The sequence below is a fragment of the Bufo gargarizans genome, chromosome 7 (assembly GCF_014858855.1).
Source record: "Bufo gargarizans isolate SCDJY-AF-19 chromosome 7, ASM1485885v1, whole genome shotgun sequence".
In the NCBI taxonomy this organism is placed as follows: domain Eukaryota; kingdom Metazoa; phylum Chordata; class Amphibia; order Anura; family Bufonidae; genus Bufo; species Bufo gargarizans.
This window is the reverse complement of record NC_058086.1, coordinates 30,816,966-30,838,716: the sequence shown is the minus strand read 5'-3', so window position 1 is coordinate 30,838,716 and position 21,751 is coordinate 30,816,966. Positions and strand designations below refer to the sequence as shown.

The 21,751-nt window shown below is 42.6% G+C and overlaps 1 protein-coding gene across 3 annotated transcripts in view; it reads left to right on the top strand.

Moving 5' to 3' along the window:
• The first annotated feature begins 238 nt into the window (after window positions 1-238).
• LOC122943879 (sodium/glucose cotransporter 4-like) overlaps window positions 239-21,751 on the top strand; it is a 43,857-nt gene continuing 22,344 nt past the window's right edge. For 2 of the 3 annotated variants that reach the window (XM_044301966.1, XM_044301965.1), the window contains exons 1-3: window positions 239-359; window positions 1,523-1,594; window positions 19,820-19,924. In XM_044301966.1, coding sequence (XP_044157901.1) covers window positions 240-359; window positions 1,523-1,594; window positions 19,820-19,924 — 297 coding nt within the window. In that variant the 5' untranslated portion in view covers window position 239. Of the gene's footprint in view, window positions 360-1,522; window positions 1,595-15,068; window positions 15,209-19,819; window positions 19,925-21,751 lie in introns of those variants that run through there. The other variant, XM_044301967.1, reaches the window with a different exon arrangement.

Genomic DNA, 21,751 nt, shown 5'->3' with positions numbered 1-21,751 from the left:
TACCCTAAGGCAGAGTAGCCTGAGTACACCTAATTTATCGTGATTTGTGACAAACTAATTTGTAACAAATCAAATTTCTTGGCTAACTTCGGCAAACATCTCTAGCTGTTATAAATGCAAAATCAATAATTGTTAGGCAGCTGTTAGTAGGCTGATAAACTCTGTTAGTCATTAACAACCGGTTAGTAATCAATGTGTAGAAATGTTCGACTTCATCTGAGATGCATTCTTCACCAGGAATGATGGACAATGTCACCACAGAGGCCCCGTCTGCTGAGCCTAAATATGCCACCTTCGAGGTTCCTGATATCATTGTTGTTGTGGTTTATTTTGTCTTTGTTATTGGAGTAGGAATATGGGTAAGTCTATAAGTATTAATACGTTGTCTCTAACATATGATTACTATCTGGGCTGCCATTTGATCAAGAATCATTAAATAGCACTAGACTTAGGTACAATCTATCACAATAATTGAAACCAGGCTTCCTAACTCATTTACATCTACTTTACAAATATCACGAGTTTTCTACAATATGAGGATTTCATTTTCTTAGGCTATGGTTATTGCATTGCATTGGGCAAAATTTGCTGTTTCTTGGCAGAAGCATTGTGCAGCAGACCATGATACAGATCTGCCGAAGGTACCAGAGATGTCCAGTAAATTTGCACTCGCAATGCTCCAAACTACCCATCTACAAATAGATCAATAATCTCCTAGATAAGAGCATTTCATGAGCAATGGTTGTCTATTACTGCTTAGGAACTAATATAAAGCAAAGCTGACAACACATAGTGAACTCGTTGACCAGGCAGATGTAGCTAAAAGTTGTCTGGAAATGAGTCAATGTGCCCCAATGAGCATTTATGCCTTACTTGCCTATTAATATTAGTACACGTTCTAAAGCCTAAGTTCAAGTACTGGTCCATTTGGCTGTATATACGGTATCTAAATTTCTAGCAGATAACAGGTGACAGTTGCCATACCAAGGATGTAAGATCACCAGTCAGTTTGAAAATATTGTTCAGAGACTTTATCTGTTCATCTTTGCGTTGCCTCATTTGTACAGAATTGACTAGGACTCAGAAGAAAAATTGATGTGGACCTGCATGCCAAATGAAGGGAATTCCACAGCTACAAAGAAGGGTCTACTGTTTTTCCAGAAAAAGTATCATGTCTGTCTATGGACTGTGACTGTTTCTAGTCAAGTGAAGGAAGCTGCAATATCAAGTACAGCACATGGCCAAACATGGCCTTTTTTCTAGTCCTGAACAACCCCTCTAAAGCACAATGTTCAGTATGAATATGAATGTCATTAGGTTACCAATGTTAGTTTCTACAAATGTTAGATGGTAACTATCTACTAAATGTTCATGGTGCAGTTAATGGAATTTGTAATGTGTAGACCATCTTCAGCCTATCATTACATGCAATACAAAGGTCAATAGGGAAGACAGAAAACCCGCTGTATGAATGGAGACCTGTAGCTAATAGTGCACTAACCAGTTTTTCCATTTTTTACAGTCCTCTGTCCGTGCAAGTCGGGGAACAGTAGGAGGATATTTCCTAGCCGGAAGAGCAATGACCTGGTGGCCTGTAAGGAATAATAAAACTTATTGGTTTAAGCTATTAATAAGGGACAATCGCCTGCAGTTACTCTATGTCCATGTCTCCTCTGCTGCAATGAATCTTAATCCCGTTCTCAGGTCGTCCAGTCTTCTTATTCTGAGTAGTAGTTATTGGTTTTGTTACGACTTGTCTTGGATTAATATGACATGAATAGATCCCTATGAAAACATCCAGCCTTTAAGGGGTTGTGTCATCTCAGACATTGGTGGCATATCACTAGGATATACCACCAGTATCAGATAGGTGCTGGTCCCACCTCTGGTACCCTCACCAGGGCCACCAAAGCAAAGGAGAGTGCACCATGCATAAGTATATGCTCTCCATTCACTTCTGCCATTTTCGGAAGCCCTATAGAGGTGAAAGAAGTGGTGGCCGTGCATGCATGGTGTGCTCTTCTTTCACTTCTATGGGACTTCTGAAAATAGCCAAGTGCGCTCGCTAGTTTATTTTCACAACTTCCACAGAAGTGAATGAAGAGCAAAGTGCACTCCCATACACTGTGTGGGGCCCCGTTCTAGATATAGATGCAGATCCCAGAGGTGCTACCTGCACCTATCTGACATTGATGGTATTTCCTAGCAATATGCCACCAATGTCTGAAATTAGACCACCCCTTTAAGTAAAGAGTTCCCTGCCAGCATCTACCGCCCAACAAAAGATATGTTCCTAGGGGCAGACTGTAACAGACACAATACTAGAAAACAAAGTCCTGCCTGGTGCTCTTGCTTTTAGAAATATAGTTATTAAATGTGTATGAGAGTCATTTAAAAGGGCTGGTTTAGCAAATTTGTTGCCACATCAATTAGAGCCATCGCCCCTAATAATAAAATCCTTGCTGCTTGCAGCTTCCACAAGGGGAAGCTTACTGCTAATAGATTTATACAATTAATATTTAACCTTATAAATCTGTATACAGTAAGCTTCCATTACTGGTGGCTGCAGACAGCCAGTAAATCGGTTTTCCTGGAGTTAAATATTGATGATCTATCCTCAGGATAGATACTTAATATAAGATCAGTAGGGGTCTAGCTCACTGATCAGCCATTTGAAAGGGTTACCAGGTTCAGACGGGCATTGCAGACTTTTCATAGTATACCAAGCACAATGCCATTGCCTATAACATTTAAAGGGTAGTTTGTTAATATTGATACTCTAAGGATAAGTCATCAATATCTGGTGGTGTGAGCCCTTACTGAGCTTAGGATTGCAGCCCATTCCTATACACCTGAATGGGATTGAACTGGGGAAAGGCCATGCGACCGATCACTGGCTGAGGAAGGGTGGGGGGTGCAGAGGACATAGGTCATCAACATTTAACTCTTAGAAAATCCCTTTAAAATATGTGACTCCCATTGGCCTCTGCACCTTGCATGTATTACAAAACACAGTGCCCATCTGAGTGAATCTGCAGGTGCCATTTACAGTCAGATGGGCTTGATCATTAGAGATGGTCTTGTGGTTTGCACGGTGGTCGTTTCGCGGCCGAACTTTGCGCGTTCGCCGAACATGCAAACATATGGCAATGTCCGCCGGCGCCATATTCTTTTGCATTGCGCTGAACGTTGACCCATGACACATCCATCAGGTGGGACAGGACAGCCAATTGAGACGTTTCAGCGCATGGACACACTCCCACCCTATCAAAGAACCCGATCTGGCAGCCATTTTACAGTCTGTGTTTTGCCAGTGTAGGGAGAGGGTTTGTGGAGCAGGGACAGGCTGTTGGGGACACCAAATGCTAGCTAATAGGGCCACAAAAGTCAGTTTGAGGACTGGTATAGGTGTGCTATCGATAGGTGTGATATACTGAGGGGTGTAATATACTTACAATATACTTTCTAACATAGAAAGTATAGTATAGTACATTTGTATTGTGCAGCAGTTGTGTGCGGTTCTGCTGCAATACCGTAGCTATATAGAGGGACAAACGCTATTGGAACAACTAATTGCAACGGGTGTGATATACCTGTTGCGTCCAAAAAAACTGATTGAGGGGTGTGATCTACCTTCTTCCACAAAATACTGATTGAGGGCTGTGATATGCCTGTTGCCCCAAAGAAACAGGTTAGTGTGATATAACTGTTGTGTCAAAAAAATTATTGAAGGGTGTGATATACCTGCTTTTACAAAATACTGATTAAGGGGTTCGATATACCTGTTTCCACCAAATATTGATTGAGGCCTGCGATATACCTGCTTCCACAAAATACTGAGTGAGGACTGTGAGATACCTGCTTCCACAAATACTGCTCTTCTCTATGGACTTAGGCACAGGGTCATTTTAAAAACTACAGGCAGAGGAAGAGGCAGGCTGTTCCGCAGGGGTGGTAGGGGTCTGGCAGGTGCACCAGGCCGGAGCCTAAGTAGTAAGTTGGAGAAGGCGCGTGCAATTACTTCAAAGGGCGCACCAGAGTTGGATGAGTGGCTCACTCAGCCTTCTACTTCTGCACCCTCCTCATCCTTTGTATCTGCACACTCCTCAATCTCTGCTGTGTGCACCCCCAAATACACCACCACCGTAGCCCCTCCACTCGAGGCAGAGGAATTATTTTCCCATCCATCCCCAATACTTACCGATGCGCAGCCTTTCTTGGCATCAGATAAGGAAAAGGAGGTAGCAACGGCCGCCACCCGACAGTCTGATGACAGAACCCAGATCAGCCCAAGGAGGGTGGTCCCCGCTGTTGCTGCCTACACCAAGATCCCTAATGTCAATGGTGGTAAAGATGACGATGATGACGTGTCTATGGACGTCACGTGGGTGCCCACAAGAGAGGAAGAGGAGAGGAGTTCAACGGGAGAGACGGAGCAGCAGATAGGGAGGAGAAGGAGGAGAAGCAGGCTAAAACTTGCAGTGCACAGGAGACAAAAAGCAGATGATGCTAATTTATCTGGAGCAGCCCATCCACCATGCACGGTCACATCTGGCACTCCCAGGATGCCGACACATGGCTCCACAGTGTGGGCTTTTTTTAAACGTGTCAGCTGCTGACAATAGTGTTTCCATCTGCCGCCTGTGCTGTCAACGCATAAGTCGCGGTAAGCCCAACACTCACCTGGGGACGACCGCCTTAAGAAGGCACCTGGCCTCCCTTCACCGAGCCCAGTGGGAGCAACACCGTCAGAACCCACAAAGCGCTCCACGTCCTGCCTTTTCTCCTCCTCTTCCCTCAAATTTTTCCTTCACTCCACCTTCCACCGTGTCGTCGTCACGTTCATCTGGCAGAAGGCAGGCTTCCTTGGCACAAATGTTTGAGCGTAAAAAGTTGATGACGACAGATAACCCTCTTGCCACTGGCTTGTCGGAACTGCTAGCCCGCCAAATACTGCCATATAAACTGAGGCCTTTAGAAAATGTGCGGCCTTTGGCACACCGCAATGGAAGGTCACCGGAAGGAAATATTTCTCCCAGAAGGGCATCCCAGAGCTATATGGCCACGTTCAGCAGCAAGTTAATATATCTCTGGCACATAGTGTCGGTGCCAAGATACATCTGACCACAGACACGTGGTCTAGCAAACATGGGCAGGAAAGGTACATAACTTTTACTGTCCACTGGATGAACCTTCTGACGGCCGTCAAGCATGTAACCCGTGGCTCCTGTGTGGATTTGGTGTTACCGCCAAGGATTGCATTCCGGCCTGCCTCTTCTTCTCCTCCTCCTACTCCATCCTCTGTCTCCTCCTCGGCTGACTCCTCCTTTTGCACTGCTACCGCCTCTTCCGCTGCGCCCCCCAAGCTCCCCAGAACCTATTCGACGTGCCAGGTGAGATGTTGCCATTTTGTGCTGTGGCTGTTGTGCCTGGAAGCCAAGAGCCACACCGGTCTTGCACTGCTTTCAGCTCTGCGGTCACAGGCCGATCAGTGGCTAACCCCGCTCAATTTGACAGTTGATAAAGTGGTGTGCAACAACGGTGCCAATCTGCTGAGCGCGCTGAAACAGGGCAAAATGACACGTGCCGTCATGCAGCAATTCGTTGCCAAATACCCAGGGGTCCAGGATGTCTTGCGGCCGGCCAGGGAAATCTCTGGCCATTTTAGAAGATCTTACATGGCCATGTCTCGCCTTGCTGATGTTCAGCGGCAATCCCACTTTCCTGTCAGACGTCTGATTTGTGACAGCCCAACGTGCTGGAACTCCACCTTGTATATGCTTGGTAGGCTGCTCCAGCAGAAACGTACCATTAACAACTACATGTACAAACTCTACAGCAGGATAGGTTCTGGGGAGCTTGGCTTCTTTTCACTGCGCCAGTGGCTGCTCATGCGTGACGCATGCAGACTTCTACGGCTATTTGATGAGATCACCAAACTGGTCAGTCCGGGCCAGGGCACCATCAGTGACATCGTACCTTACGCCTTGTTTCTAGAGCCTACATTGCATTGTGTCATTGATCGAGCAGGAGCTGAAAGGTGAGGAAGTCGAAATGCTAAATGAATTCCCAGGGGGGTGCTACTCCATCTGAGACAAGTCAGCAGGACTCTGAAGAGGAGTCAGAGTAGGATAGTGGCTGGGGGAGGAGGAGCAAGAAGAGTAGGTTTGAGGGGGACTTTAAACTTTTCGGGGATCCCTGGTGTTGTCCGTGGCTGGAGGGAGGAGACAGAGGACGACATTCCCTTGGACGATGAGCAGGAGTAAGGGTACACCAATGCTTCCAATTTAGTGCAAATGGGGGCCTTCATGCTCCAGTGTTTGAAGAGGAACCCCTGTATAAAAAGCATAAAGGGCAAGGACCAGTACTGGGTGGCAACGTACTTAGACCCCCGGTACAAACACAAAATGGCAGACATGTTACCAGCATCACAGAAGGCTGGCAGAATGTAGCATTTCCAGGCCTTGCTGCGAGAGATGCTGCATTCTGTTGTTGCGGGCGCTGGCAGAGGAATTTCCACCCACAGAGAAACAGGTGCGGGTACCAGTCCTACTGCGCCTGCAAGAAGAGGGCGGTTTGAAGATGTGTTGGTCACTTCGGATATGAGATCATTCTTGCAGCCAACCCATCGACAGCCGCCCTCCGGATCCAGACTCAGGGAACGCCTAGACCAGGCATGGCCAACCTGAGGCTCTCCAGCTGTTCAAAACTACAACTCCCATCATGCCCAGACTACCTACAGCTATCACCCTACAGCAGGGCATGATGGGAGTTGTAGTTTTACAACAGCTGGAGAGCTGGAGGTTGGCCAGTCCTGGTTAAACGGCCGATGTGAACGCTCTGAGAAGGGAGGAACCCCTGGACTACTGGGTGTGCAGGCTTGACTTGTTGCCAGAGCTGGCACAATTTGCCATGGAACTCTTGGCTTGCCCCTCGTCGAGTGTCCTGTCCAAAAGGACGTTCAGCGCAGCAAGGGGGATTGTGACCGATAAGCACACTCGCCTAGCTCATGACAGTGTGGACTACCTCACATTTTTAAAAACGAATGAGGCATGGATCTCAGAAGAATTCAACACCTGTGATGACCATGTGTAATTGAATTTCCTTATGCCAGCCCACACATATCCGCCATCGACCAGAACAAAGAATGGTCCTTGTCTTATGTATATACCGCGGCATTAAAAGGCCTTTTCTGTCAGGTGGATGCCTAATTTTTGGGGCCTCTACTCCAGTGGCCTACAGTAAAATTTGTATCCAATGACCGTCTAATATACCTACAGCCAGATCATCACAAGTTCTTTTCTATCAGGTGAATGACTAATTTTGGGGGCCTGTACTGGCATACAGTAAAATTTGTATCCAGTGACCGCCTAATGTACCTCCAGCCACATCATCACAAGTTCTTTTCTGTCAGGTGAATGCCAAATTTTTTAGGCCTGTACTCCCGTGGCCTAAAATAAAAAAATTCGAGGCTCCAGCAGGGCACATTTTTGAGAGTTTCCCTTTAAGACGCATAAAAATGGTGTCTGATTAAAATGTATATTTTTTGTGGGAATTTTTGCCAATGATCCCCCTCTGGTAGTGTCACTGTCCATGTTGTGGGACTATTTGTGCACTTCTAGTAAGTGTTTGCTGGCTGCAAATATGACCTGAAGGTTTTTCAGGTTCGCCTGCTATTAAAGTCAATGGGGCCCTCCGCGATCGCGCGTTCGCGAACCGTCCTGGCCGATGTTCATCCATCACTGCTGATCATCATTATTCAGCAAATGATTGCTCAGGAGAGGATAGAGAGGAGCTAGAGACAGAGACATCAAAAAGCTGGTCTGGCAGAGCTGACTGTGAACTGCATTCTGCAGTTTGCTATGTGTTATAAAAAAAAAAAAAAGCGGTAATAAAAATAAGTTGTGAAAATGTTTTTGTTTTTTATTCTAAAACAGATGGAACACAATAAAAACATGTGATCAGAGGTGTGCATGAGGCTCACTGCTGTTACAGTAGTTTGTCAGCACAATTCGCTGAGTGACCGCAGTCATATTATGCTGTTAATGAGATGTGATAGTAGTTCATATCAAAGACTGTACAATGAACTCTCTGGCTTAGATAACTGGCAATTTAGACATAAAAATTTCCCAACACTGACAACGCTGTTGCAAGTGAGGTTTTGCATTACAATAGACATGCATATCCTAAAATCGGAAGTTTATTGGTTGTGAGTCGAAATCATTAGACTGTTTTATATAGATTGTTGTTTTAGAATTTTTTATTCTGCTGACTTTGAACTATTATTGTTCCAATACATGTAAACTTTGCAGGTATCTTATAGTAAGAATCGCCTACATTGTACAGCTCTTAGGGCTCATGCACACAAACGTATTTTCTTTCTGTGTCCGTTCAGGTTTTTTTGCGGACCGTAAACGGAACCTTTCATTTTAATGAGTCCGCAAAAAAACTGAAGGTACTCCGTGTGCATTTCGTTTCCTTATGTCGGTATTTCCGTCCCTCAAAAAAGTAGAACATGTCCTATTTTTGTCCGCATTACGGACAAGGATAGGACTGTTCTATTAGGGGCCACTGTTCCGTTCAACAAAATACGGAATGCACATGGACGTCATCCGTATTTTTTGCGGATCCGTTTTTTGCAGACCGCAAAATACACACGGTCGTGTGCATGAGGCCTTATACAGATCAATGTGTTTCCATGTTTACAGACTACAAACAAATCCTCTGTACTCTATTCCTGTAATCACATGTTACTCCACTTCTCCCTTCATCTCAGATGTTATGTAGTATGACTAATGTCTATAAAAGATAACCAAAGCACACTGAGAACACAACATCAAACTGTACCGATAAAATATATTATCTTTATTAAAGGGACACTGACAGGGCCAATAAGCATATTGAGGTCTATATATGTGACTACAGGTCTTATACAGGGTATTACAATCATATAAGTATCCCCCCTGTCCACATTATACATACAGTAAACTTTAAGTTTTATAACCTGCTCCAAGGTCTGCAATCTGCCCAAGGGGCGGCGTTTCACCTCTCTTGTGCCCAGCCAGCCTCCCCCAACTGCCGCTTTGATGCGCCGCCCAGCTCATGAATATTCAGTTTGCTGGGCGGCTTCTGCGGTCCCCGCTCTGAAGCGCTTCGCTTAACAGTGCCCGGCGCATGTGCCGGATCTTGTGAAGTCCGGTACAGTAAGCGCCGCTCAGCTCATCAATATTCACTTCGCTGGGCGGCGCTTACTGTCCCCGACTTCACAAGATCCGGCGCATGCGCAGGGCACTGTTCAGCGCAGCGCTTCAGAGCGGGGACCGCAGAAGCCGCCCAAACTGAATATTCATGAGCTGGGTGGCAGTTCAAAGCGGCAGTTGGGGGAGGCTGGCTGGGCGCAAGAGAGGTGAAACGCCGCCCCTTGGGCAGATTGAAGACCGTTGGAGCAGGTTATAAAACGTAAAGTTTACTGTATGTATAATGTGGACAGGGGGGATACTTATATGATTGTAATACCCATTATAAGACCTGTACTGCCATATATATATATACCTCAATATGCTTATTGGCCCTGTCAGTGTCCCTTTAAGGATAAAAAAAAGACATAATAAAACCCATATATAAATTGGCATTGACAAACACACATCACAGGAGTATGTCATATTGGGGTCAGGCGTAGTAATCACATAGGGGAAATAGCAAGGATAAAGCCATATTGCCAATTGAGCACCCCCCCCCCCCCCCCACACTAGATACAAAATATGAACCCTGCAATCAATAAAATACAGGCTCAAAATGGCACCTCCAAAGACTCCCCTAAGGAAGTATGACTGCCAGATCAGACTACACAGGGCTTGTTATAGTCTGTTACCATGGAGACATATAGGCTTGCATAGGAGCTGAAGACCCCAAATGGATAACATGTTTATTCAAGGCTTTGTCTAAAGTTCTCTGTCATTCTCCGATAATCTGGCATTTTCAAAATAAGTGTTTTATTTAAAAGGTTTTTCCCACATTTAAATACTGACAACCTATCCTCTGATCGGTGAGGGTCCGACGCCTGGAACCCCCACCAATCAGCTGTTTGAGATGGCATCGGCGCTCCTATTGTATAGCGGCTGTGCTTGGTATCGGTGATCAGCCCCATTCACTAATATAAATATAAAATACCAATATAAAACCCTGAACTAGGATAAAATATACCATAAGTATATACCAGCAAGTAAATATATATATGTAAAGTGCATAGTGCCGAAACAATAAATAGACAACAAAGCAGAGTAGGTAATAATAAATAATACAGACCAGTATGGTTCCCAAAAACCCAACGCGCGTTTCGCGTGTAGCTTCCTCGGGGATGTCGTTCCTGTTCCTTTATGTAAAGATTTTGATTTGTACTAATTAAGACAATACTTTACTATCTACGCTGTGCACATTTAATTGGTGTGGTATGTTGGTCGACATCTTAATGTATAACCAAGAGCATAATTATTTGCATGAGTCCTAGGCTTACCTTTTTAGCAAAATACTTTTAAATTATCCTATACTAATGGGCTGTTGCCTAGTATCTTAAATCATACTGCTACTCTATAAAACATAGTAGACAGGTGCTACTGTGCATTGAATGGTATATGACTGTTGGCGCTATATACATTTATTGTTAGGATAATTTGCATGCTATGGACCTGCTATACATTCACAGTGGGGTTTCCGAAACCAGAAATATCCAGAAATTTACAGTACATACTCTACATGCAGATGGGGTTCTGCATGTGGTTAATCTGCAGCATATTAATTCTGTAGTGGATTTTTTTGTTAGAAAAACCTCCAGCAAAAAACTGTAATCTGTAAAGGAATCTGGCAACAAATGTTTGAATCCCACCAAACAAGTGACAGGGAAATAGGGTCTGAAGGAACATATGCAGAGCTAGCAGAGGAGGTGGAGCTGTCCTATCATTTTTGATGGCGTGGTTATGCAAAAAGGAGCTTTAGTAAGGTAATGCACATACCAGGCCAGTGTAACCATATAATGTCAGATAACAGCTCAACACAGTGGCTTTGCAGACCATATAAGTGATCACAATACAGTTAAATCCAGTGACTCACAGGTAATGTCTTCTTGTTTTAGATGTTCTCTATCCTTTTCTTCTCCATCCAGCCCAGACCACTATAAAGACTTATTCTAATGACTACTGTAGTTTACTCCCTTTTGCACTTTACTTCTACAGCCAGTTCTATCTTTTATAGCAAGACAAATAAAATCAGGAGCTCAAACTACAGATAAACCTACAGTTAGTACAATAGTCTGTAATGCTCTGGGAGGATCCTAGTGCCTAGAAACCCAATAACCAGAAGGGGTCAGTTTTTTGAAAAAGTGAATGGGTTCTACATGTTCTTCTTCTGTCCTTGTGGCTTTATTAAATCCACTAAATATTCATAGTCATTCAGGGCTATACTGGCCATAAACCCTACATGGAAAATTTCCCAGTGGGCCAATGTCCATGGGGATGCCCAAGTGGTGATGTCCCCTGCCCTGCTGTTCATGTGTTTATTATCCCTGTACTGTGACATCACTGTGTTTATTATTCCTGTACTGTGACATCACTGTGTTTATTATCCCTGCACTGTGACATCACTGTGTGTATTATCTCTGTACTGTGACATCACTGTGTTTATTATCTCTGTACTGTGACATCACTGTGTGTATTATCCCTGTACTGTGACATCACTGTGTTTATTATCTCTGTACTGTGACATCACTGTGTTTATTATCCCCGTACTGTGACATCACTGTGTTTATTATCCCTGTACTGTGACATCACTGTGTTTATTATCTCTGTACTGTGACATCACTGTGTTTATTATCCCTGTACTGTGACATCACTGTGTTTATTATCCCTGTACTGTGACATCACTGTGTGTATTACCCCTGTACTGTGACATCACTGTGTTTATTATCCCTGTACTGTGACATCACTGTGTTTATTATCTTTGTACTGTGACATCACTGTGTTTATTATCCCTGTACTGTGACATCACTGTGTTTATTATCTCTGTACTGTGACATCACTGTGTTTATTATCCCCGTACTGTGACATCACTGTGTTTATTATCCCTGTACTGTGACATCACTGTGTGTATTATCCCTGTACTGTGACATCACTGTGTTTACTATCCCTGTACTGTGACATCACTGTGTGTATTATCTCTGTACTGTGACATCACTGTGTTTATTATCCCTGTACTGTGACATCACTGTGTGTATTATCCCTGTACTGTGACATCACTGTGTTTACTATCCCTGTACTGTGACATCACTGTGTGTATTATCTCTGTACTGTGACATCACTGTGTTTATTATCCCTGTACTGTGACATCACTGTGTTTATTATCCCTGCACTGTGACATCACTGTGTTTATTATCCCTGTACTGTGACATCACTGTGTTTATTATCTCTGTACTGTGACATCACTGTGTGTATTATCCCTGTACTGTGACATCACTGTGTTTATTATCCCTGTACTGTGACATCACTGTGTATATTACCCCTGTACTGTGACATCACTGTGTTTATTATCCCTGTACTGTGACATCACTGTGTTTATTATCCTTGCACTGTGACATCACTGTGTTTATTATCTCTGTACTGTGACATCACTGTGTGTATTATCCCTGTACTGTGACATCACTGGGTTTATTATCCTTGTACTGCGACATCACTGTGTTTATTATCCCTGTACTGTGACATCACTGTGTTTATTATCCCTATACTGTGACATCACTGTGTTTATTATCCCTGTACTGTGACATCACTGTGTTTATTATCCCTGTACTGTGACATCACTGTGTTTATTATCCCTGTACTGTGACATCACTGTGTTTACTATCCCTGTACTGTGACATCACTATGTTTATTATCCCTGTACTGTGACATCACTGTGTTTATTATCTCTGTACTGTGACATCACTGTGTTTATTATCCCTGTCCTGTGACATCACTGTGTTTATTATCCCTGTACTGTGACATCACTGTGTTTATTATCTCTGTACTGTGACATCACTGTGTTTATTATCTCTGTACTGTGACATCACTGTGTTTATTATCTCTGTACTGTGACATCACTGGGTTTATTATCCCTGTACTGTGACATCACTGTGTTTATTATCTCTGTACTGTGACATCACTGTGTTTATTATCGCTGTACTGTGACATCACTGGGTTTATTATCCCTGTACTGTGACATCACTGTGTTTATTATCCCTGTATTGTGACATCACTGTGTGTATTATCCCTGTCCTGTGACATCACTGTGTTTATTATCCCTGTACCAGAATAGTCTGTAATGCTCTGGGAGGATCCTAGTGCCTAGAAACCCAATAACCAGAAAGGGTCAGTTTTTTGAAAAAGTGAATGGGTTCTACATGTTCTTCTTCTGTCCTTGTGGCTTTATTAAATCCACTAAATATTCATAGTCATTCAGGGCTATACTGGCCATAAACCCTACTGGAAAATTTCCCAGTGGGCCAATGTCCATGGGGATGCCCAAGTGGTGATGTCCCCTGCCCTGCTGTTCACCCACATAGGCCATAAACCAGTATATGAGGCACTGTACAAATAGAGCAGGGGCAGAGGCTGGAATAGGCCTATGATCTGTAGTGGAGATGGTGGCTTGGAATGGGACTATTTTATTGGTTATTTTATTTTTTGGGCCACTTGGAAGAAATGCTATTGTGTGCACTATAGGGGTCATTACTATGGGAAGTCCAGCCTGTGGCCCGCACCCCACCTCCTAATCCCCTTGCTCCATATCTTAATTAGAGACAATTGGAGGAGAAGAGGACAGAACATGGTAGTTATTGATGGCAACCACAGAGGAACAGCTTCTGGGATGGCATTTTTGAGCTGCAATGCGGCATTGCTGACCCCTGCCTACTTGTATAGACCCCATGTACTTATGTTGGTGCTGCCTATTTATTTCAATTTGGACCCACCTACAACATGGGAACAGTTTAGATTTTTTTTTTCAGGGCCACTTTAAGTTCCCAGTCCACCCCTGGTGTCAGTGTTGAGTGATGTAAGGAGCAGATGCCTCCAATTGTCATAAATACCAAGGCCCCAGGTCTAAAAAAAACAGCTGAAATTCCTAACGTGTATAACTTGCATTACTGTTCATATCTCAGGTGAACTATTTTGCATTGTCGAATAAAAATTCTTCTAATACAAAGAAGGTGTTGTGGAATCTCTTGGCCTGATCCCCATGATTGCCTCCTTCTCATGCCCCTAAAATATCAAAATCAAACTAGCGCTGTTCTCTTTCAAAAGAGAAGTCAGAAATGTTCCTAATCACAGTTGATCCAGTACTTACTAGTCATAGTGAGCATGTATTCTTTCCTTACTGCCTTCATTCAGATCATGGTGCTGCCAACGGCAATCTCTAAACAGGTTTCGCTCGCATTGCCTGCATTCCTATGGAGAAAGCAAGAGACGTGCACTTCCAACAGAGAAACACTGCTGCAACAGGATAAATCCTCCACACAAGGGTTTTATGTATCCACAAAATGACAAGTATTAAAAGCATATAAAATGCAGCTCACATTAACACAGTCAGTATGTGGCTGGTCCTGCCCAACTCCAGTTTCGCAATCTTTTTTCGTTCTGAAAAAAACCGTTCCCTCATGCCACCTTCTTTCTCACACAGACTGCTTCCCTATGCCCCCTTCATTGACATACTATAGACCAGGGTTCAGCAACCTTCGGCACTCCAGCTGCTGTGAAACTACAACTCCCAGCATGCACACTTACTCAGCTGTTATTGTAACTCCCAAGAAGTGAAAGGAGGATTCTGGGAGTTGTTGTTTCAGAATAGCTGGCGTGCCGGAGGTTGCTGATCCCTGTTGTAGACTGTTTCCTATGACTCTTTCTCAGAGACTGACCTCTCACAGACTGCTTCCTCTAGCCCCCTCCAAATACCCTTAGCAAAACGCTGGGTCACTTACTTGAATTGACTCAGCCATTTTGCTAAAATCTCTATTGAAGTGGTCCAGAGCTGGACAGTGTCTGGGGGGGTTCTGATTCATGCGCTGGAGGCTTGCCAGAAAGTGCCAGGAGCTCATGACTATGAAGGTTCTTCTGTGTGTGCTGTGTATTGAACAGCTCTAGTGCTGCAGCTGTCCAATCCAGGTTTCAGCATGACTGTTTCATTCCAAGTAAGTGATCCAGCATTTTGCAAGGGGTATCTGTCACCAGTTTATGCTGGCCTTTATTACAGCAGTATAAAACTGGTGACAGATTCTCTTTAAGGAGGTGGGTATTCTTTCCTATTCCTAAGGGCTCATGCACACGATGTATCATGTATCATACGGTTTATTAAATAAAGTCCCTTTTAGGAACCCTCGGGATATTATTAATAATAACGCATCTATGGTCTATTCAGACCCTAAGTTCCCTGTAGGGGTCCCTAACTGAAAATAAAAATATTTCTTTATTGGTTATTATTTTAAAATAGATGAACCAAACAACTATAGAAAACTATTAAAATTATCAGTGTCTGATGGAGGGTACAATTGGAGTGTATGAATGTATTTGTCTTTGTCACATGTAGCCACTATGGAGTGCAGTGCCTCCCATTCATTTATATGGGGTATAGCTGCACCTACAAGCCTCTGCTGTTACTTTGTTTGTGCATTCATACAATGTGATGGCAGATAGGACGCTCCTATTAAGATCCTTTTATCGTTCGGCCTTTATATTCAGGCTGGACAACAGTGAAACAATGTTGCTAGGTTTGTGTGTACTTTTGAAGCTGCCACTAGTCTGCTCCATTCACTTGTCTCTAGGCTACACTCTACACTTTTGTGCTACTGACTGCTCTATTTCATCCATAGAAGTCACTGTTCGCGCTAAACCGCTCATGTGGCATGCTCAATTCCACTCCTCAATGTCTGGTGCTGTCTCTGCAGCGTACTCTTTTATTACTAGTCCCTAACATTTCAGGCACTGTTTAAAATACAGGACGTCATACCACCCCTCCCGACATGTTTCGCCATGCTCAGTGGCTTCGTCAGGGGATGTGGGGTATGTGGAGTCCGTATTTTGCGGAGCGGAACAGCTGGCCGTAATAGAACAATACTATCCTTGTCCGTAATGCGGACAATATTAGGACATGTTCTATTTTTTGGGAACGGAAATACGGACATACAGAAACGGAATGCACATGGAGTAACTTCGTTTTTTTATTTTGCGGACCCATTGAAATTAATGGTTCCGCATATGGTCCGCAAAAAAAACAGAACTGACACAGAAATAAAATAAGTTTGTGTGCATGAGCCCTAACCCTTTTATTTCCATAAGGCATGTACCATAAGTACTGTGACATCACTGTGTTTATTATGTGACATCACTGTGTTTATTATCCCTGCACTGTGACATCACTGTGTATATCATCCCTGTACTGTGACATCACTGTGTTTATTATCTCTGTACTGTGACATCACAGTGTTTATTATCCCTGTACTGTGACATCACAGTGTTTACTATCCCTGTACTGTGATATCACTGTGTTTATTATCCCTGTATTGTGACATCACTGTGTGTATTATCCCTGTACTGTGACATCACTGTGTTTATTATCCCTGTACTGTGACATCACTGTGTTTATTATCTCTGTACTGTGACATCACTGTGTGTATTATCCCTGTACTGTGACATCACTGTGTTTATTATCCCTGTACTGTGACATCACTGTGTGTATTATCTCTGTACTGTGACATCACTGTGTATATCATCCCTGTACTGTGACATCACTGTGTTTATTATCCCTGTACTGTGACATCACTGTGTTTATTATCTCTGTACTGTGACATCACTGTGTGCATTATCCCTGTACTGTGACATCACAGTGTTTATTATCTCTGTACTGTGACATTGCTGTGTTTATTATCTCTGTACTGTGACATCACAGTGTATATTATCCCTGTACTGTGACATCACTGTGTTTATTATCCCTGTACTGTGACATCACTGTGTTTATTATCTCTGTACTGTGACATCACTGTGTGCATTATCCCTGTACTGTGACATCACAGTGTTTATTATCCCTGTACTGTGACATCACTGTGTTTATTATCTCTGTACTGTGACATTGCTGTGTTTATTATCTCTGTACTGTGACATCACAGTGTATATTATCCCTGTACTGTGACATCACTGTGTTTATTATCCCTGTACTGTGACATCACTGTGTTTATTATCTCTGTACTGTGACATCACTGTGTTTATTACCCCTGTACTGTGACATCACTGTGTTTATTATCCCTGTACTGTGACATCACTGTGTTTATTATCTCTGTACTGTGACATCACTGTGTTTATTATCCCTGTACTGTGACATCACTGTGTTTATTATCCCTGTACTGTGACATCACTGTGTTTATTATCTCTGTACTGTGACATCGCTGTGTTTATTATCCCTGTACTGTGACATCGCTGTGTTTATTATCCCTGCACTGTGACATTAGTGTGTATGTTATCCTCTGTTGTGACATCTCACTGTAATAACTATGTTCTGTGAAATCACTGCTTTAATATCACTGTACTCTGACATGACTGTGTTTATTATATTTATTCAGTGATGTCACTATGCTTATTGCGCATACACTTTAGGGAGACCAAAATAATCATAAGCATTCAAGTTCTGAACTTGCTACTGAAGGTGGTCATGATGGAGTGGGTTGCATTACAGGTCTTGCTTTGGGTCCCTATGGTTACTTTTTATTACCCCTGGTCATTATAATTTCAACTTTTTGTTATATTATAGATGTGAGCAAGATATAGAAAAAAAATGTTCATCATGTTAATAGATTCTGGATATGGTTATTGTAGTGTGCTTGGCACAACCCATTTTATTTAAACACCCCTGACTAATACAAGATATTGCTAACGTTGCTATTTCTAAAATAATTTACTACAGTAAAGTACAGTATATGTTTTTTTTTTTTTTCTTGGCCTGTTTCCTTCTCTAGTCTTAACCCTTATTATTACTGAAGAGTCAAAAGTCTGTTCAGGACAAAGCAGAATTTAACAAATTTGCATACCTTCCCTGTACACCCAAGGGTGCTGTAGTGTATCATCGTTGCCAGGAATTAGTCAAAGAAAAAAATGATGGCACTCTTTAAAAATGGCACCACACCTGTCTATGCGTTGTGCCTTGTATTGCGGCTCAGATCCATTGAGGTTACAGGGCTGATCTGCAATACTACACATGCACAGGTGTGGCTCTGCTTTTGGAAGCATTCCAATTTTCCTCCCCATTCTAGATTCCTGGTATCTTTAGTTTTGTGGCATGCATAAAAACATAACTTCTGCTAGCGCACTTTATGTAGTAGGTAGTCGAGGGGGTGGCCTATGGGAAGGAGATATTTCTGAAAACAGGTGCGGTATGTTTCTGGATGCCTCCAATTTCACCCTAAGTATGACAATAAATAAGAAAAGAGTGTCTTCTATCATACTATGTGTCACCTCTGGCATAGTGAAAAGAAATTTACTGCCACAACAAAAAAAGAATTTAGTTTCAAAGTGGCTGCCGCTTGGCTCTATGTGATGCTGAGTATACACTAAGTATACAGCCAGCGCCGGCTGTATACTTAGTGTGGTCCGCAGAGTGCCTGATGAAGGGCGATTATTACGCCTGAAACGTTGCAACTGACAAAAAAAAACACCTATTCCGGCTGAAATAACATGAAATAAAATCATTTAATTATCACTAAAAAAAAGGAGTGCTGTCTAAATATTTGTGACACTTACAAGTTCTGGAGGTGGAGCCTTAGAACGCTACCCGGACGTGCACCCACCCCTGCCATTCTATGAACAGAGTGCTGTGGCCAATTTTGTTGTAAAAGATACCTTTCATTTAGCATTCCGTTGCTTCATTCTGGAGAAAAAGTACTTTTAATCCATATGCAAATGAGAACTTAAGTGCACTGAGGGCGGGCCAATCCATTCTGTGCACCCTTGCTCCTCCTTCTTTCTCTGCCATCCCCTCCTTCTCCTTCTTGATTGACAAGGCCAGATTTCTGCATAGTCCTCACCTGGCCCAGCCAATCAAGAAAGAGAAAGAGGGGCTAGAAGAGGAAGCAGTAGGAGCAGTGAGTGGCTTGGGCCCGCCCTCAGTGCACTTAACTGCTCATTTGCATATTAAATTAATGTACTTTTTCTCCCAAATGAAGCAACAGATTGCTAAGTGAAATATATCATTACATTCAGCTGAGCTAGCCCTACACTGCTTTCTGCCTGGTTTATCAGTGATTTTCTTGGTGACCGACTCCCTTTAATTTCTACAAAGGCCAGAAAAACCAGCTATGACTATCACTTCGGAGGACTGGCACAGCATGGTTAATTAATGCTCAGAGACTAACGTCTTTGTAATCACTTCAGTTATATCCGTTATGTTCTATAACATGTCTGTCATGAGAAAAACCTTTTAAAAGAATCAGTGTAGGGTCTGATCCCAAAAAAATCCTCCAAATAGTAGCACGAATGCTCCTTCACTCCAGTTGGGATAGACCATATTTTATGGGGTCGGCCAACTAGCCAAGCAATGGCCTTCTTGTGATTTCACAAGACTGTCACAAACTAAGCAAGGGCAGAGGAGTAAAAAGAATTACGGTCTCCAATGTACTGTATATGCCATAAAGCTGTAATTTATTTTTCTTCCTAAATTCATCGACAAACAAATATGGCTTCTCTAGATCAAGGCAAATCCTGCAGATACACCCATCTAGACCTCTGAGATGGCTATAACCTTGTCCTGATTCTTGCAGATTGGTGCCTCGTTGATGTCCAGCAATGTTGGTAGTGGTCTCTTCGTTGCCATGGCAGGATCGGGGGCCGCAGGAGGTTTGGCTGTCGGAGGTTTTGAATGGAATGTAAGAAAATGATGCATTTATCATTAACTGCAATGCAAATGAGAAGAGATTCTTAGAGCTAAATAAACTTATATTACCACCTCGAACATTTAGGACATAGCCAGAGACTATGCCATCAATGTCTGATGGATGCAGGACCCACCTTTGGAACCAAAGCCTCTAGAGTGGGCCCTTCGACCCCATCCTGTCTGGATGCAGAGGCCAGAAATGGTCAAGACTGCAGATCAGTCAAGTGAGCTGTGCTACTCTCTTTCCATAACACTCATATAAGTAACTAGAAGTTACAGAAACAGCATAGCGCAGCCTTAAGGCTGTTCCCTTAGTCCTGACCACATCTGGCTGCCACATCAAGGTTAGATGGGTTGGAGGACTCCATTCTAGAGATAGATGTAGAGTCCCTGAGATGGAACCCGTATCTATCTGACATCTATGGCATATCCTGTGGGTGGGAATACGATCCAAAACATTAGAATGACAAAATGCTAGAAAATAAGAAATCAATTCTAGAATCCAAATTTCAGTTATCATGTTTATTTTATGCACAGAGATGTAGGAATTTTTCTGTTTTGTTCCAGCGACCATTTTTTAATCAGAGATAACAGGAAGTGCCAGAACTAGATTTTCAAAAAAAATGTGCCACTGATAGAACAGGATGGCAAAATGATAGGTGATTGTCAGTATTTCAGAAGCTACTGTAATTCAAAAATGACACTTCCTGTAGTCACTTTAAAAATGGCTGCTGCACCACAAGAATGCAACCGTCTCTCTTAGTTATTAAAATACAATTGCCAAACTTTAGCTTTTGCTCTAACTTTTGATTAACTAATATACGGCCAATGTTATGCTTTGAGAGGAAATCTTCTTAAAAGTGTTTAAATGCACGTTCCACCTGCCCCCATAATCGTTAGAGATATTTAAAGGCTCTGTACACCTTCAGAGGCTATTTTTTATGATTGCATGTTACTCATTTTTGGCTAAAAAATTATTTTTTCAGTTGGCCTTTATTAAAAATATTGAGCTGTTCTGTCACAAAGGGTTAAAAATTTTTCTAGCTGTGTGACTGGTACTTTCACTTTGTGTCGATCATCTAGTAACCCTTATCTCTAAACTGCTGAGAGGTCATAAACACTTATTTAAGCCAAATTCTTATCAATAAGGTAAGAACTGAGCTCTAATGGGTGTTTAGGAGGTTAGAGATCAGAGATAAGGAGCCCATCAGCTCCCCAGATGACGGAAAAGACAGAAAATCCAAAGGCTGCTTCTAAAGCATGTCAGCTATGTACAGAAAAATGGACGGAATATTTTTAATAAATAGCAATTTAAAAAAAAAAGTTATTTTTTGATCAAAATGAGTACAATGCAATTATTAAAAAAAATGCCCTCAAAGGTGTACAAAGCCTTTAAATGTATGCATTCTTGAGTGTCAAAATCCTCCTCATTCCAATCTGGAAAATGTAGGAGTTCCAATGGTGGGGCTTCCAGTGATCATCTATTTTTTTTTCCTATTCTGTTCAGGTGATGGATGTGTCACTTCTTCTGCTGGAAATTTTAAATTTTGATCATCATCTTGAAGTCCAATCAACAACCAATCATAATTCTGAAGTAATGATGGAAACATAGGTTGAGATTTATCAAAACTAGTGTAAAGTGAAACTGGCTTAGTTGCCTCTAGCAACCAATTAGATTCCACCTTTCATTTCCCAGAGTTCCTTGAGAAAATGAAAGGTGGAACTTGGTAACTATGGGCAACTATGCTAGTTTTTATTTACACGTTTTGATAAATCTACCTCAAAGTCTTTAGAAAAAATAATAAAAAAAATTCTTGAT